A 17,061-nucleotide genomic window follows, 5' to 3' on the forward strand; every position below is an offset into this window, starting at 1 on the left:
ATCGCTCACCAGTAGAGACTGTTTTCATCAGCATTGAAAATGTAACGCCGTGCAAACTCGTTCAAGATGGTAGAAGAACTGAAACAACCCAATTTTCAGCACCAAAGTCATCAGCGTCTTGTTTCTCACCATGCTGTTTCTTGAATTTTATGCTGTTCCTCTCCTTCCATCTTTCCAACCATCCAACAGTGGCTTTGAATTCAGTTAGTCCAAGACTTTCAGCTAGCTGGTTAGCTTTCTCCATAAGCAGTGGGCCACTGACAGGAAATTGCTCCTGACTTGAGAAAACCACCGAAGAAGAGCATCTTCTACCTCCTCAGCTTTTCCCACCCGTTTTCGTTTCCGTTGTGGATTTGTATTGTTTTTCCAGTCTTCCAGAAGCTGGTCTTTCTGCTTCAAGACACATTAAATTTGACTGGGATTGACACCATATTCTTTAGCAATAGGTGCTTGACTTTGTTTGTTTTCTAATTTTTTGAACTTCTATTCGTTCAGCCAGTGTTAGTCTTACAGTTCCGCCGTGACGAAACAACTTCTTCTACTAACCTATAAATGTACTCACTCTGCTGCTCCCCAGTATCTCTCCACACTCGTCCTTCCCTACCCCCTTCCCGTGCACTCCACGGATAAATCCTTCTTATCTGTTCCCTTCTCCACTACTGCCAACTCCAGACTTCGCGCCTTCTGTCTCGCTGCACCCTACACCTGGAATAAACTTCCCGAGCCCCTACGTCTTGCCCCATCCTTGGCCACCTTTAAATCTAGACTGAAAGCCCACCTCATTAACATTGCTTTTGACTCGTAACCACTCGCCTCCACCTACCCTCCTCCCTCCTCCTGTACACATTAATTGATTTGATTTGCTTGCTTTATTTTTGTCTATTAGATTGTAAGCTCTTTAAGCAGGGACTGTCTTCTATGTTTGTACAGCGCTGCGTACGCCTTGTAGTGCTATAGAAATGCTTAGTAGTAGTAACCCCAGTGTACGGTCTAACAACACTCTCACTTATTCTGCCTGTGGCAGTTAAAGGGACGGTAAATTTGAAATCTTGTTAGTTGTCATGCGCCAATCGGCTTCCATATTCCATGCACACACTTATTCAAAGTCTTTCCTGCAGAGCAGTGGTCTTGAACCATGCAAATAAGTGAATCTTGCACTTATCAGTGGTGCGCTAAACCAAAGTTTGTCCCCATAGAAATTGATGGTGCCAAAATGGGAAAGTACGGCATGCAGTTAAACAAGCATGCGCTTATCTGACGTGCACTTAAATGGAGTGCACTGTATATAAGTAGTGGTGTGTGAGTTTTTTTTTTGTTCTTAATTTTAGGGATAAACGATATAAATACACAAAGTGGATTTCACCCAACAAAATTAACTTGTTTTCCAATTGGGGCCTTGTTGCTGCTGTTGGACCCCTTTTAAAATGTTGTCCATTCCAACAGAAGTTAGAATTATACAGAAGGGACCAAATGTGTATCTGAGGGCAAAATAAATTTTTAAAAATTTGATTGAATTGTTTTATTGTTATACCTACTGTACTTCACTTCTATTAGATTGGGGTAGTTTAGAATAAAATAAAATTTATTTATGAAGTAAGTTTCCTCTTAATATGACAGAATATAAAAATACCTATATACTTGAATATAAATTGATATTTTGGGGCCAAAAAATGGCCCAAAAATGGGGGCCTCGGTTTATATTCGAGTCCCCACCTGATGACTGGCACCTTAGTCCTTCCCTCTTCACCCAAGCAGAACTACTGTCCCCTTCCTTCCCCAAGGTGTTCTACTGCAACCAACTGTGTCCCCAGCCCCCCCCCCCCCAAACTGGAAACTCCCACTCGCTTCTTGTAAAGAGAACACCCACCTCCTCCCCCAGACCCACCATAGGTCCCTTCTCCAGGCCTATCTTATAGCCCTGGTGGTCCAGTAGTGAGCTAGGGCAGGAGTGATCCTCTTATGCTCCTACCCATGCAGTCTTAGTAGTGAAAATGGCTCTCATGTGTTCTTGTGGCAATCTTGAGAGACTGCCACTGAATTTTGCAGCAACCATTTTCACTACGGAGACTGTACGGGCAGGAATGTATTGCTCCTGCCCCCTCACTGTTTGATTGCTCCTGCCCCAGCTCACTGTTGGACTAACAGGGCTGTAAGGTAGGCCTTAGGAGGGGCCTATGGTGGGTCCAGGAGCATAGGAGCCAACTTTTCAAAATTATTGGGGGTGCTAAGCCCAGTGGAAATAACCCTTCCCTGGACACATACAAGGAAATTCTCAATATGGGGGTGCTCAAGCACCCACAGCACCCCCAGAGTTGGCTCCTATGTCCAGGATTGATTGAGCAGGACACCTCAGCACAGAGAGGGAACAGCAGGAATGCCAGATGCCATGGGAGGGAAATGAGAGAGAGGTTACCAGTACTTGATGTAAACCATTGGTTATATTCAATTAACATTTTTTCCTAAAAAAGGAGGAAAAAGTTCTCTGTTTTATGTGGATGGGTTTATATTTGAGTATATATGGTAGATGTCATGTACTGCAGCCTAGGGCCTTGAATAATGTTTTAATTGATTCAATAGATTTTTAGACATGATTAAGACTTTAAAAGAAGTCTTTACTGCATTTTTTTAAATTTCTTTGATTTTATGGGTGGAAGATCCCAGTTGCTTTTGGGGAACCATAGTAAAAGGATCAGGGGTTGTTCTTGATAATATTGGTGAATATGAGAAACTGTATGATGAGATGAATTGGCTATATACATTTGCTTTCAAAGATGTGGAGGAAATAAAGCCATCTTCATTAGAAGAAGGACAGGTAATTTTTATTCATCTATTTCTTCTGATAGGTGGATTTTAAGATGTTTCTATGGGAGAAATGTTTGCAATTACATGGATTTATTTTCTAAATTGTTACAGTGCATTTGATAAGACAAAATGGTCTTTCTGTGAATGAGAACAGGAGCACAGTGTGCACATACAAGTCATATGTACTGAAAATTTATTAATGAGAGTCCCACTGATAGAATTTTTCAATAAATTGTTGTTGGAAAAATACAAGAATATACAAATAAGAATGAAAAAGAACCCAATATACATGAAATCCCCCAAACCCCCATCCCTACTGCCATCTCGAGAGACACACTGTTACTCTTCAGTGCCCTCCTTATCTCTACTACTTCTCCCACCCCCTTAACCCTCCTTGTCTTCCTCTGCAAGTAAAAGGGCAAGATGAGTCTACTCTTCTGTATTCGAATCGTAGCATCCATGTAAATGGGCCATGAGTATTACCAGATTTTGAAGATATACCACTTGCACTAGTTAGTCAAGTTCTGTAGGACCAGATGTTTGTTCCCAGGGCTGCTGTTATTCTCATTGCCACAGCCAAACAAAGTCTCTTAAGGCTTCCTTGCCAGTGAAGACCTGTAGTTTTGGTCAGGCCTAGTAAACAAGCTTTAGAAGACAGTGGGAACAGTTTGCCCAAAATCGGTGTTAGCCCCCAACTACTTGAGTCTAAAATTGTTGAATAATCTTATTCCCACCAAATATGAAAGTGCCTTTAGCCATAAGCACCTCCAGCACTCATCAGTATTCACACTAGGGAACGTAGCTTTTAATTTCACAGGGGTGTAATACCACCAGGGTAACCACTTTATAAGCATTTTCTTTATGGTATAACAATTTTTATTGATGACAAACCAAAGCATGTACATCCAAAATTGCAATTATACTGTTCAGATATGAGAATGCATGCAATACAAACAATAATGCCATCTGTCATCAGCCTTTTAACCATTTTTAGCCCCACCCCACCCCTGTATTGTAAATTACAAGTTTAATGTAAACAATACTCAACTGTATCATAATTATAAGTTCTAGGCATCCTACCCATAGGGTTCCTTAAAGCCTTCTCTATCATCGATCTCACCCTCTAACAGTAACTAGCCCCCCCATCTAGCCTCATTCAAGAGCATTATGTCTTACCGCACTAGAATGATAATTTGAAAACTGAACAGCAATAGTTCTAATCAGGTAAAGCATTATCCTCCAACTGCTTACCACCCCCCCCAGAATAATCTTCTAAATGAGATGCTGTTGTCCTTCCAGCATCCCTCACAGAGTAAGTGTTAATCCCCCCCCCCAACCAAACCAAAAAACACAGGTCTAGCATTGGTTTAAAAGGAATTGACAATGAGACTTCAAGCTTTGTGAGGTAGTGATTGGATGTAACTGTCCCAAGTGGCCAAAAACATTTGCCTCCTCTTATGAGAGAAGCAAGTGTTTTGCTTCTCCATCAACATCAGAGCATGGAATCTGTTCCTCCATTGCCAAAAGGATGGTGCCTCTTCGCTAATCCACACTCCCAGTATAATCCTTTTGCCCAGCAGCCCTGCCTTCCATATTAATAGTTTAGATGAACGACTATGTACCCCAAAAGTTTCATATTATCTAATAGGAAACCCAATGGTGTTATTTTATTTGGTCTCTCACATATAGTTTCCAAATATTGAGCTATTTTTACCCAAAAGGATTTAATGACTCCACACAACCAGAAAGCATGGAGAAAGGAGTTGACCTCCGAGCACTTCTGACAAATGGGGGTGCCACTCCCCCTGCTTTAAAGAGTCTCTCCTGTGTAAAGTAAGCCCTATGAATCACTCTAAAATGGCATTCTCGTAGATCTGCATTGACAGACACCGCTGACCCTCGGCTGGCCAGACTTAATAACATAGTAAACATACTAGATGACGGCAGAAAAAGTCCTGCACGGTCCATCCAGTCTGCCCAAAAAGATAAATTCATAGTGCTACTTTTTATTTGTACTGTCCTCTTCAGTGCACAGACCGTATAAGTCTGGCCAGCCCTATCCCCGCATCCCAACCACCAGCTCTGGCACAGACCATATAAGTCTGCCCAGCACTATCCTCGCCTCCCAACTACCAGTCCCCTCTCACCACCAGCTCTGGCACAGACCGTATAAGTCTGCCCGCACTAACCCTGCCGCCCAACCACCAGCCCCGGCACAGACCATATAAGTCTGCCCAGCACTAGTCCAGAGTCTAAGGAACCTCCAAATCTTTCCCCCAGCGGCTTTGCAACTCCGACCTGTCAGGTGTTGAGAGAAGGGAACCCAGTGTCTTATTAAAGAGGAGACCGACAGCCCTCCATCCTGATAAGTGCAAAGATCCCCACCAGTCTCTCCCTCACCAGGAATTTCAGGTTTGTCAAATCCAGTGCTCCAGATAATTTATCTGCCGATATTCAAACTGGTCTCGTGTTTCTACCACACCTCTCCTCAGAAGCTCTTCCCATCCAAGTCTGTGCCCCTTCCCCTCGCAAGTAAATGATGCACATATAGGATCCCTCTTGTTGTTCATTTCCCTCCCAGGCACAAATTGTAGATTACCTAACAATGGCAAGCAATCTGAAGTCTGGGAATCCACCCCCCCCCCCCCAATAGCAGCACTAGATACCTCCAGGTCGCCCGCAGCGACTGAAGTAGAATGCTCCCTCGAAGGTCTTTCGGGATTAACTTGCTGGGCATTGAACCAAAGAGAAAAGCCCCATGGGTAATATGCGGCCTTTTCATATGTCCTAGGTGTATAGGTCTTCTCCTCCAGTATTCAGTCCCCCAAGTGATGAAGGAGACAGGCCATGTTGTATCTGCGCATATTTGGTAGCTGTAATCCCCCTTGCTGCCAAGAACCCTGCAGGTATTTAAAGGGCATCCTAGGCTTCCTCCCCTGCCAACAGAATTGCGTCAACATCTTGCGAAGTGACACAAGGTCTCGATGTGTTAATCTAAGAGCAGCGATTGCAAGGTATAGAGCCATTTAGGAAAGAGAATCATACGGAATAGGTGAACTGTGCCAGACACTTAAAGAGGCAGCGCCATCCATTTTGCTAAACATGTTTTTGTGTAGTCGAGAAGGGCTGAAACATTGAGACCATGCAACAAACAAGTCCGATTTGGTAGCTTTATACCTAGGTAGGGAAAGACCTTGAAGTCTACTTCAGAGGAAATGTACCAGTCCAGTCATGTTTTACCGAAGGAGAGGTAGGCAAAGCCAGTGATTTTTTTTTCTAGATTTAATCGAAAGCCCAAAAAGTCACTGTATTCAGCTAAGCTGTCCATCGACGCTGCTAAAGATCTAGAAGAATCAACAATATGTACCAGAATATCATCGGCAAATGCTGATATTTTCAACTACTGCGCCCCCACTCGTACTCCCCATATATCTGAGTTACTTAAAATTTTGCGTACTAGCAGGTCAAGGGACAAGACAAATAGCAATGGGGACAACGTTCCCCTGCCTATCTCAAATGACTCTGAGGCACCTTGTTCACCCAAAGTTCCGCTTTGGGAGATTTATAGAGGGCCTGGATAGCATTCATGAATAGCCCATCAAAGCCATTTGCTTCCAAGGTAGCAAATAAAAATCCCAACTAACTGTTGAATGCCTTCTCGGCGTCAAAGCTGACAAGAAGAGATGGCGTTTCAGAGCGATCTATGCATTCCATTGAAGCTAATATTTAACGAAGATTCCAGAAATCGTGCGACCCCTCACAAAACCTATTTGGCTTTCATCTACTAAAGATGGCAAAATCAAAGCCAATCTGTTAGCCAGAAGCTTGGTAAACAATTTTGCTTCCAAATTTAAAAGAGAGATGGGTCTGTATGAAGATGCCTGCTCTGGATTCTTCCCAGGCTTAGGGAGTACTACCATTGTCGCTGTACACAAAGAGTCTGGTAACTCTCCTGTCTCAACAAAACAGGTGAACACATCTCGCAGTGTATTTGCTATCTTCAGAGCCATAATCTTATGAATTCCGAAAGGAGCCCATCTGGTCCCAGGGCTTTGTAAAGAATCCCTTGTTGAATAACTAAAAGGACCTCATCCATTGTGATTGGGGCATTAAGATTAGCGCGTGAGCATTTAATGTCTGCAATTGCCTACCTTCTAGGTAAAGCTTGCTATCTTAATTCCTCATCTGCTGGCCTAGTGTAAATTTGCTGATAGTATGCTTTAAACACTTCAACTATATCTTTATTTGTGCGCACCAGGGTACCCCCCTTCTATCTATCTTCTCTATCTGCTGCAAACCTAATCTCAGTTGCACCAAATTGTCTAGCAGTCTACCCTGCTGGTTATCATGTAGGAAAAGTTATGTTTATAGTAAAACAGAGATTTAACTGTGCATTCATGTATCAACTCATTAAGTGCATTCTGCATAGCCAACAACTGGGTCTGCTGTTGTATAGTGGGTTTAACTCCAAGCCTCTTCCGCTCCTCTTTCACCTGACGCTCTAGTCGGAGAATCTCCTTATCTCTGGCCTTTTTCTTGAAACTCATATAAGCTATTATTGACTCCTTAGTATTGATTTTGCGTCTTCCCAATATAACATTGGATCTTCTCGATGTACCCCATTCGTGACCTGATAGTCCTCCCACTGTGTTTAGCTATGTACTCCTGGAAGGTTGTGTCCCAATAGAGGGAAACAGGGAACCTCCAACGGAATGAATGTTCTGTCTGTGGCCCCACCGATACTAGGCACCATACCATCGCATGGTCAGAAACCTCAAAAGGCCCTATACCTGCATCCTGAACCTTCCCAAATATAGTTTCTGATAAAAGCCAGTAGTCTATTCTGGATTGGGAGGCATGGGCTCTGGACAAGTGCGTGTAGTCTGACTCTCCCAGGTGAAGTGTCCTCCAAACATCTAACAGGTCCAGGACTGAGCAAAGTAATGATATCCCTCGTAGTAGTCTCCTCCCTTTCAGTCTAGAACCAGATGAACTATCAAGTTCCGGATCATGGACTATATTGAAATCTCCTCCCATAATGACCGGGACGCCCTGCTGCTATTATATGGATCAGCGACTCAAAATTTTTTTTTCGTATGCATTAGGGGCATAGATATTACACAACAACAACTGTTGCTTGTTTATAGTAACCAAGGTGATAAGATATCTGCCGGAAGCCACCCTCCAGCTTCTCTGAACTTGCACATCCAGAGTTTCCGAAAAAGCATCAAAACCCCTGTCTTGCGCTCTTTAGCTGGAGCTTACAACACGTCCCCGACCCACCATTTCTTAAATTTTCCATTCTCCGATGTAGACAGATGCATTTCTTGTTAAAAAAAAAAAAAAAAAAAAAAGCCACATCCGCTTTGTGGCGATTTAATACTTGCAGTAGTTTCTGCCTCTTAATGGGGGAAGTTACTCCATTGACATTCCAGGACACAAATTTAAGCAGCATAAAGCGCAACTCTAAAGGCAGCAAACATACATGCCCAAGAACTTATACAAGTGAGGTCAGACCGTCCCAGTCTCCGTCCCCCCTCCACCAGGAAAAAAGGTTTGTTTGTCCACCTCACTTCCATTGATGTCCCTGCTAGACCAAAAAAAACTGTTGCACAAAATTCTAGTAACTCCCCACTCCTCAACATCCAAAAAGTCTTAACATAAAAAACCCCATTAATCCAAAAACCCTCCCTTTCTCCTCCCCACCCAACCTGGTATTCCAGCAGCCCACACCTGGAGCTGCCTTTGTCCATGCCCTCCCTCCTGGGCATGAACTACTGCATAGAAGATCACCGTGAGACTGTGCCCCCCCCCCCCCCCGCGTCCCCTGCCAGGTCAAACCCACAATAAATCCCACACCCTTCGAAATGAATTCACATCCATCTTCCCCCTCCCTCTTGTTCACTCATCAAAGAAAAAAAAAGCATATATATGTACAGACCAGCTGTTCCGTATGTAGAGAGGAAAATCAGTTTTCAACAGTGTGACCCTCCCTGCCTCATATCCATGTTCAAACACATTCATGCTTCACACATCCATGCCATTGTGAATCTAGTCCCAAATTCTGTAAGCATCCCAATAGATCAAGACTCCCAGATAGGACAATCTTCCCCACCCAACAGTCCAAGTCCATACTTTGCCCGCTGGTCTCGTCATAGTAGTATCGAGGCCCCCCCTCACAGCCCCCGCAACTGCAAATCTAAAAAAAAAAGGGGGGGGGGGAAGATTAACCAAACTCCAATGCTGTATAGTCTTCTGCTCACAATTACAGTTCAGGTATGCATCTGTAGTCTCATCTGATTGACTAGTCCACCATTGTATGGTCAAGATTTCACAGGCTCTTACTCACGCTGGTCAGGCACTCACAGAACCATTTTCTGCACAATACATCAATCCTCCTCCAGCGAGCATGTTTCCCATCGCCCAGCCACATCTGCCGAATAGTTAGCCGGGCTTTAAGTCGAAGGTAATAAGTTCCGTCATCACTGCAGCCCCTCAAACAGTGCAAACCCCTCCCCCCCCACACCCATATTCTTCACTTGGTGGGAGAGTCCCGGATATTGCCATTACATCCTTCATTTAAATTGACCTCAAGATTGTCCATAGGCAGTCTGCACCTTAGCAGTTCCAATTACTCATTTGTTCAGACCCTCAGATGTCGCCGGTAACTGATTAACAAAGTCTTTTGCTGCTTCTGGGGTATCGAGAAAGTGCAGTTTACCTTCTATAACACTTTCAGGCAGGCTGGGTACAACAGTGCAAACTGAACATGTTTTATGCAAGTCTGAGCACAATGGCGCATGAGCTTTCCTCAGGGCCGACACCCTTTATAAGCATTCTCTTTAATCAACACACAAATAGATTTTTGAATTTCTTTAAACACATGCTAACATTTGTGTGATCTCCGTACCCAAATCCTGTGCCCATTGATCCATAAACCTAAAGCTATGAAAAGTCCAACCTCGAAAAGACTTATAAAGCAGGGAAAGAGGTCGACTCCAATTCGCCAGAGCCCGCCATAAATTTTAAAGTGATTATTTTTATCCGGGTCTGATTGGAGTCAACCTTGTCCCATCATGTAATGCTTAACCTGCAAATATGAGAATACATCCCTCTCATTTAAACCATAACCCTCTTCAAATCTTCAAAGGGTATAAACTCGCCAACATCTAAAAATTGACAAAAATAAGTAAGCCCCTTCCCCTCCCATCGAAGAAACACTCCACTTTCCCTCCCTGCTTGGAAAAAAGGCTCAAATCGAATCAAACCTAATGACAAATTCCGACTCCCAGTCCCCAATCTCTTCTTCACCTATTTCGATTCCTAAAAGGTGTCTCATAAAAGGATTAGTGAAACTCCTCATAAACTGTAAGGGTAGTGGAGGCATCCAAAGCAAATAATGAATGGGAAACCTAGAAACTCTTATCCAGAAAACTCTCCCTATCCCAAATTTGTGTTAAGTTGTCCCACCCATTAGTACCACAATATATTTGACACTGCCTGTCCACCCCATTCCAAACCTTGCCACTCTATTTTTTGGGGAATTTGAGGTGATTTACCCCCTCATGTAAACCTAAAAAATTCCCTTTGAAACATCTGCAAACCCCCTCAGGAACTGCTATAGGAAGTGTTTGAAACAAAACAAAAGGTGGGGAAGCGCATTCATTTTTAATGCTGCAATCTGCTCCCACCATGATGACCAAGTGGATGCCATCTAGCCAGATCTCCCCTAAGAGACCGTAACAAGGGATCATAATTAAGTGTATAAAACTGTGTAAGGTCCTTAAGTACTTGTATACCTAAATATGTAATATGAGTGCATGCCCATTTAAAAGAAAAATGTCTCCTCAGCCTAAGTTCCTCTTGGGATTCCAGGGTAATCCCTAAAATCTCAGTTTTATCTAAATTCACTTTAAAACCCGAAGGTGAGTTTCCTGTAAGAGTATAACATCCCACTGTAAATGTTTTAACTCATTAAAAATTATGCTCCCATTCCATGCATCATGTAATCCGTTGACATTCCAAAAACCCACTTTAAGCCCACAAGAATTCTTCCGCAAATCTCCCGTTCCCCCCAGTGTCAAACTCCCTCACCCCTGTACTTCCTTCCCAAACCCAAAACATCATACTGGCATTGATCCTGTCCTGCAGCCCTCTTCCTGAAGGAAGATTCCTCCCGTCCCTGAGTATGACCCAGCCCTTTCTAAAGCCCCTCCCTTTCTTCCAGCTACAAGCAACACATCAGTCATTCTCATAAGCACTCCTCTGCACACAAATAACCTGAAATGTTTTTAAATGTGAAACATTTCCAGCTTTTGTGGAAAATGTTCAGGTATCTTGTTGCTCCGTCTGGGGCACTATTTTAAATCGCTTCCCAGCAACCTTTTGCCATCCATTCAACAACCCATGTGCTGAGGGGAAGAACCACCCGGGCAGTTCTCTACCACGGGTAAATCATTGCATCCCAACTCTGTCGGCATCCACCAGGCTTCTGCACGTGTAGTTGCCTTTCTGGACCAACCATTTACTGTAAACAGTAGTCAAAACGAAAAAACCATCTGTATCTAAAGTTGCAGATTGCAAATAGCAGGTCACTGGCCCCAACTCTCCATGATCTTGTAATGTCACCCTTGTCAAGTCCTGATAGGTAGTAACTCTGCAGTTATTTCAAATAAGCTCCTTCTGGGTGCAAGCTGTCTGCAAGATGTCTTTAAAAAAAAAAAAAAAGTATCATCATGAAAGCATACCAGAATGTCTTGCGGTGCCGAGTCTTTGCATGGGCCTGCACTCCGATGTGCCCAATCAAGCTTAATCTGCGGGAGCTCTGTAGAATCTGCTCCCTGATCCTTTGATTACATCAGAAACTTGCATATCGCCACCATAGTTCTGAGTATAGTCTTGGTACTGTTTCACTTCTGGGATACCCCGGAACGGAGGAGTCACAAAATAATTTTGTGTTGAATAGTTGAAATGTTCAATTGTATTGTTAGAATCCAGAGCAAATTAGTTCCTGTCCTCCAGAAACAATTCCTATTCCTTTTATAAATAGGGTTTAGTATGGAAATTGATGATTAAGCACCTCTTTTAATATATCTAAGGCTAAACATAAATATTGATTACTGAAGTTTACAATAAATTTTTTTAATTCAGTATAGAATGATTATGGTGCAGATAATTCCATGTACAAAAGCTTACGTGCTTAGAATTTCTTTTCTAGGTTTGTATGGCATACTGTCGAGAATGGAAATGCTGGTGTAGAGCAGTTGTTGAGTCATTCATGTTCAGTGCAGATGGTTACCTAGCAGAATGCTTCCTTGTCGATCATGCCAAATACATTCCTGTAAAAACAAAGAAGTAAGTATAACTTTTATTGTGAAAGAGTTCGATTCCCACTTCAGGCACAGGCAGCTCCTTGTGACTCTGGGCAAGTCACTTAACCCTCCATTGCCCCATGTAAGCCACATTGAGCCTGCCATGAGGGGGAAAGCGCAGGGTACAAATGTAACAAAAATAAAATAGATACTATTGGAGATTCTACATGGAATGTTGCTACTATTGGAGATTCTACATGGAATGTTGCTATTCCACTAGCAACATTCCATGTAGAAGGCCGCGCAGGCTTCTGTTTCTGTGAGTCCAACGCCCTGCACGTACGTGCAGGACGTCAGACTCACAGAAGCAAGCCTGCGCCCACATTGGTGATCTGCAAGGGCCCACTTCTACATGGAATGTTGCTAGTGGAATAGCAACATTCCATGTAGAACCTCCATAGTAGCAACAGTGGAGGAGTGGCCAAGTGGCTAGGGTGGTGGACTTTGGTCCTGAGGAACTGAGTTCAATTCCCACTTCAGGCACACGCAGCTCCTTGTGACTCTGGGCAAGTCACTTAACCCTCCATTGCCCCATGTAAGCTGCATTGAGCCTGCCATGAGTGGGAAAGCGCGGGGTACAAATGTAACAAAAAAAAAGCATGTATAATACTAGTGCAGCTTGATTTCTTACATGGCTGCTTATTGAAAGTGTACTCTGTGGAAAAGTTTTTTTGTACTGTGACTCATTTCCTTGACATACAAATTTGCAGTAAAAAGCCACACCAAAGTTTGATTCCAGTTAAATGATTTTGTATTCCAACAGCTGCTATTTGGATTTCTTGACTTGGTTCTTTAATGTAATCATGTGCTGAATGGAGAATCAGGCTAAATCAGCCTCGTATGTTATCTGTATTGCCAGGGAAATTGGGGGCCATTCTCAGATTTTTACAAGAAAGGCCTAGAGGGTATTTCTACAGTACTAATTGGAATTCTGAAGGTATATTTGCAGAGGGGTATGGAGTCAACCATAATTTTTCTACAAATAGTGAACCAGATCCATCAAGCTAGACATATGAAAGGGTGTTCATAAGGGGACTGTTTAGCAGGGGGAGAGGCATTAAACAATTCTTGAAGAAGGTTATTTAAGCTTTCTATCCCTCTTAATGGGTCCAATGTATTGAAGCATTCTTGTACCAAAAAGTCCAATTCCTCCCTTCTTTGGCGTGAGCAAAGTTTTGAATCTGATTTTTAATCTATGTCCTTGCCAAACAAATTTACAGAAGATTTTTTTGCAATTTACGAAAAAAAAATTAGGATATGGATGGGCAGGGAATTAAAAGGAACTATTTTTAGGTAAAATAAACATAACAGTGAATCTTAATCTCAACCAAGAAATTGTAGTCTCTCTCCACTTGTATTTGTATGCTCAGTTTTCATAATTCAACTGATACAATTATGGTAGATCCTGTGAAGCCATAATGTCTAAATATTTAAACTTGTCTATTTTTAAAAATTGCTTACCATGGAGGTTATCTGTAGTTTATAACGGGAGAGAGTTACATGGCATAATTACCAACTTAATGCAATTGATGAATGAGATAAACGTATCTAATTGAGATTTGCCTTTGACTTGTCATCAGCCTTATAGTGATATGGAGTGAGAATGGGCATTGATGTGAATTCCTTAATTTTGACTATGATTCTATACTTCTGTTGTAAGTGGATTTCCAAAATAAGGCAAAGATTAAGTGTGACAATGGGCAGCCTTACCAAGTGCCTCTATGTAAGCAAAGCTATAGGACATCTACTCTGGGTAAGTCACTTAACCCTCCATTGCCCCATGTGAGCCGCATTGAGCCTGCCATGAGTGGGAAAGCGCAGGGTACAATGTAACAAAAATAAAATAGATACTATTGGAGATTCTACATGGAATGTTGCTACTATTTGAGGTTCTGTTGCTACTATTGGAGATTCTACATGGAATGTGCTACTGTTGGAGATTCTACATGGAATGTTGCTATTCCCATGTAGAAGGCTGCGCAGGCTTCTGTTTCTGTGACTCACAGAAGCAGAAGCCTGCGCGGGCCACATTGGTGATCTGCAAGGGCCGACTTCTACATGGAATGTTGCTAGTGGAATAGCAACATTCCATGTAGAATCTCAAATAGCAACAGTGGAGGAGTGGCCTAGGTGGAGGAGTGGTTTAGGGTGGGTGGACTTTGGTCCTGGGAACTGAGGAACTGAGTTTGATTCCCACTTCAGGCACTTCAGCTCCTTGTGACTCTGGGCAAGTCACTTAACCCTCCATTGCCCCATGTAAGCCTCATTGAGCCTGCCATGAGTGGAAAAGCGCGGGGTACAAATGTAATAAAAATAAATAAATCTAACTGTTAACTAAAACTACAACAGTAGGGGATTTATCTATAGCTTTGAGCCAGCTAATAAAATCTGGAACAAATTTAGATTGTTTCAGGACAACACAAAAAAGGGCTATTTGACTTTATCAAAAGGCCTTTTCAGCATCCAAGGAGAGAATCCCTATATTGTCATTATTCATTGATGTGTTAGCAAAATGCAAACAAAAAAGAAGAGCACAAAGGGCCTTTAAAAACAGGAGGGAACACAGTTTTTTCATTAAATAATCCTTTAATGGTGAACTTTGATTGAAGAGAGACCCGACACGGGCCGTGTTTCGGTGCTGCCGCACCTGCGTCAGGGGTAGTGCACTTTATTTGGATTTGTCTGTTTGCGTCGGGACATCTTCTGCCCTCCAAAGGCCAAGCTGCTTCTTCTGCCACACCCAGCACAAAAACTGCTGCCTATTCACAAACAGCTCACCATAGCATAACCAACAACTGAGAAACAAGAGAGTCCTCCCTAGGTGTCAATGTTCTTGAAGCCAGTCACATATGACTACCAAGTCTCAACATTCCGTAGACTGCGCTAGTCCCACATGCCAGAGATAGATCAGGAAAAGAGTACAGTATCGGTCCACCCGAGGACTTGCGGAATCGCCGCTGATCCGCTTTTCTTTCTTTCTGCGACGCTGCTTCTGCCGTTTATTCGGTTCGGTTCTGGACTCTGAGCAAATGTGCCAACGAATAGACTTTGTTTGTTTCATTACCCTTGACTTCCTGGCTATTCTTGAACTGCTTTATTCCAATAGTTAGGGGTTCTATACTGTGTTGGATAGAAGGGGAGAAAGTAGATAGCCTTGGCGGGTTCCTCTGTGCAGTCTGGATAGTAAGCTGTTTAAAAATATCTGCTCTTTAGAGTGGTGTACTGCTATGGATTTACAGCCTGTCTCACTGACACAGACTACTCAATAATTACCGTGGATTCTTTTGGATTCTTATTAGATAAATGAAACCTTTTATTACAGGTGCTAAAATCTACAATGATTAAGATATATATAATGATTAAGCTCTATACACACAATGATTAGCTATATAACTGAAAAGAAAGCTAAAAGCCAGATATATATACATATTATACATACATCGCTGGTCCTTACATCATCCAGGCTCTTATCATCAGCTGGGGGGAGGGGCGTTACAACGAAAGCCAGGAGCTTTTTAGACCAGGAACAAGTCCTCTGCGCAGTACGTACGTTACAGATATATATATATATATATATATATATATATATATATATATATACATATTATACATACAGCACCACTGGTCCTTACATCAAGTGGGTGTACAAGATAGGCACCATTGAATTGAATTGGGGCCCACTCATAACAGTCAGATGTTTTCCTGTGTTCAGAGAGAGCACTACAGTTTTTAGATAATTTTTATTTTGTTTTGTAATTTCCACTTATTGGGGTTTCTTCTTATCTGTAAACCGCTTAGAATCTTTAACTTTGGAAACTAGCGGTATATAAGATTGTGAATGTAATGTTCTGCAGGACATTCAGGTAACCGTGTTAAGTACACTAGAATACACAAGTCTTGTATTATCTGATACCATTCGGCCCATTGTAAATCTGCATTGATCCCTGTGGGTAACTGTGCCAGGACCTCCAAGAGCTTCCGAGCTAATATCTTTAAATAATACTGAATGTAAGTTTTATACACTGAGAGAGGTCTATAGTTAGTTACTTAAGTGCATAGGGTCTTTTGTCTGCTTTCCCAAATATATTTAGTGAGACTTGTATAATTTTATCTGAAGCACTGCCCATTTAATTATATTTCCTGGAATAGAAATTAGATCCAGTTGCAAGATGTTCTATTAATCTTTTATAATACTTGCCGGAAATCCATCTGTTCCCAGTGCCTTATTGATGGGAAGGACTTTTATTGCTTGCTGCACCATTGCTACATGATCTTGGCTTCTGGAAACATCATCTAGGTTTCCATTGAGGTGGGCCTTTGTGGATTAGCAAGAAAAGTATCAGCTTGCAAAATGAAAGAAACTTTGCTTTTTCCCTGTTCTTGATTTTAGGTGTTGTGCTAACAGGTAACTATCCTTGTTTCGATCCTCGTAATATGTCTTTTGCAAAAATATGAACTTATATGGTAACACATTTATATTTCAGCCTCTCTAGAGGCAATAGGAATCTGATATTAAAGCATTAGAACAGCAACACAAGAACAGGAACAGGATGCCAACAAGACAGTTTCATCCCTTTTCTTCTTCTGAAGCCAGTATAAAATCTTTTAATAATGCCCCTCGTGTTTGCTTTAAAAGTTCCCACCCAGGGCTTAATTTGTAGATAAAAAGGAAGTGGGAACTGTAGGTGTACCAGAAGTGAACTGCAGGGGCATGGCCAAGGCCAGAAGATATGAAAGGTTTAAATATCTCTGTAAAATAAATGTACAATTTCAACAGAAATTAAGGTCTGGAATGAGGGGGGCATAGAATGAAAGTGAAAGGGGACAGACTCAGAAGTAACCTAAGGAAATACTTCTTCACGGAAAAGGTGGTGAATTTGTGGTATGA

General features: G+C 42.2%; 1 protein-coding gene across 1 annotated transcript in view; it reads left to right on the top strand.

Moving 5' to 3' along the window:
• Positions 1-17,061, top strand: part of TDRD12 (tudor domain containing 12) — a 309,334-nt gene that overhangs the window by 11,720 nt on the left and 280,553 nt on the right. Inside the window, exons 3-4 of the mRNA XM_030204408.1 lie at positions 2,648-2,812; positions 12,020-12,156. Of these exons, the coding sequence (XP_030060268.1) occupies positions 2,648-2,812; positions 12,020-12,156 (302 nt within the window). The remainder of the gene's footprint in view (positions 1-2,647; positions 2,813-12,019; positions 12,157-17,061) is intronic.

The sequence above is a fragment of the Microcaecilia unicolor genome, chromosome 5 (genome assembly GCF_901765095.1).
Source record: "Microcaecilia unicolor chromosome 5, aMicUni1.1, whole genome shotgun sequence".
NCBI classification, from domain to species: Eukaryota; Metazoa; Chordata; class Amphibia; order Gymnophiona; family Siphonopidae; genus Microcaecilia; species Microcaecilia unicolor.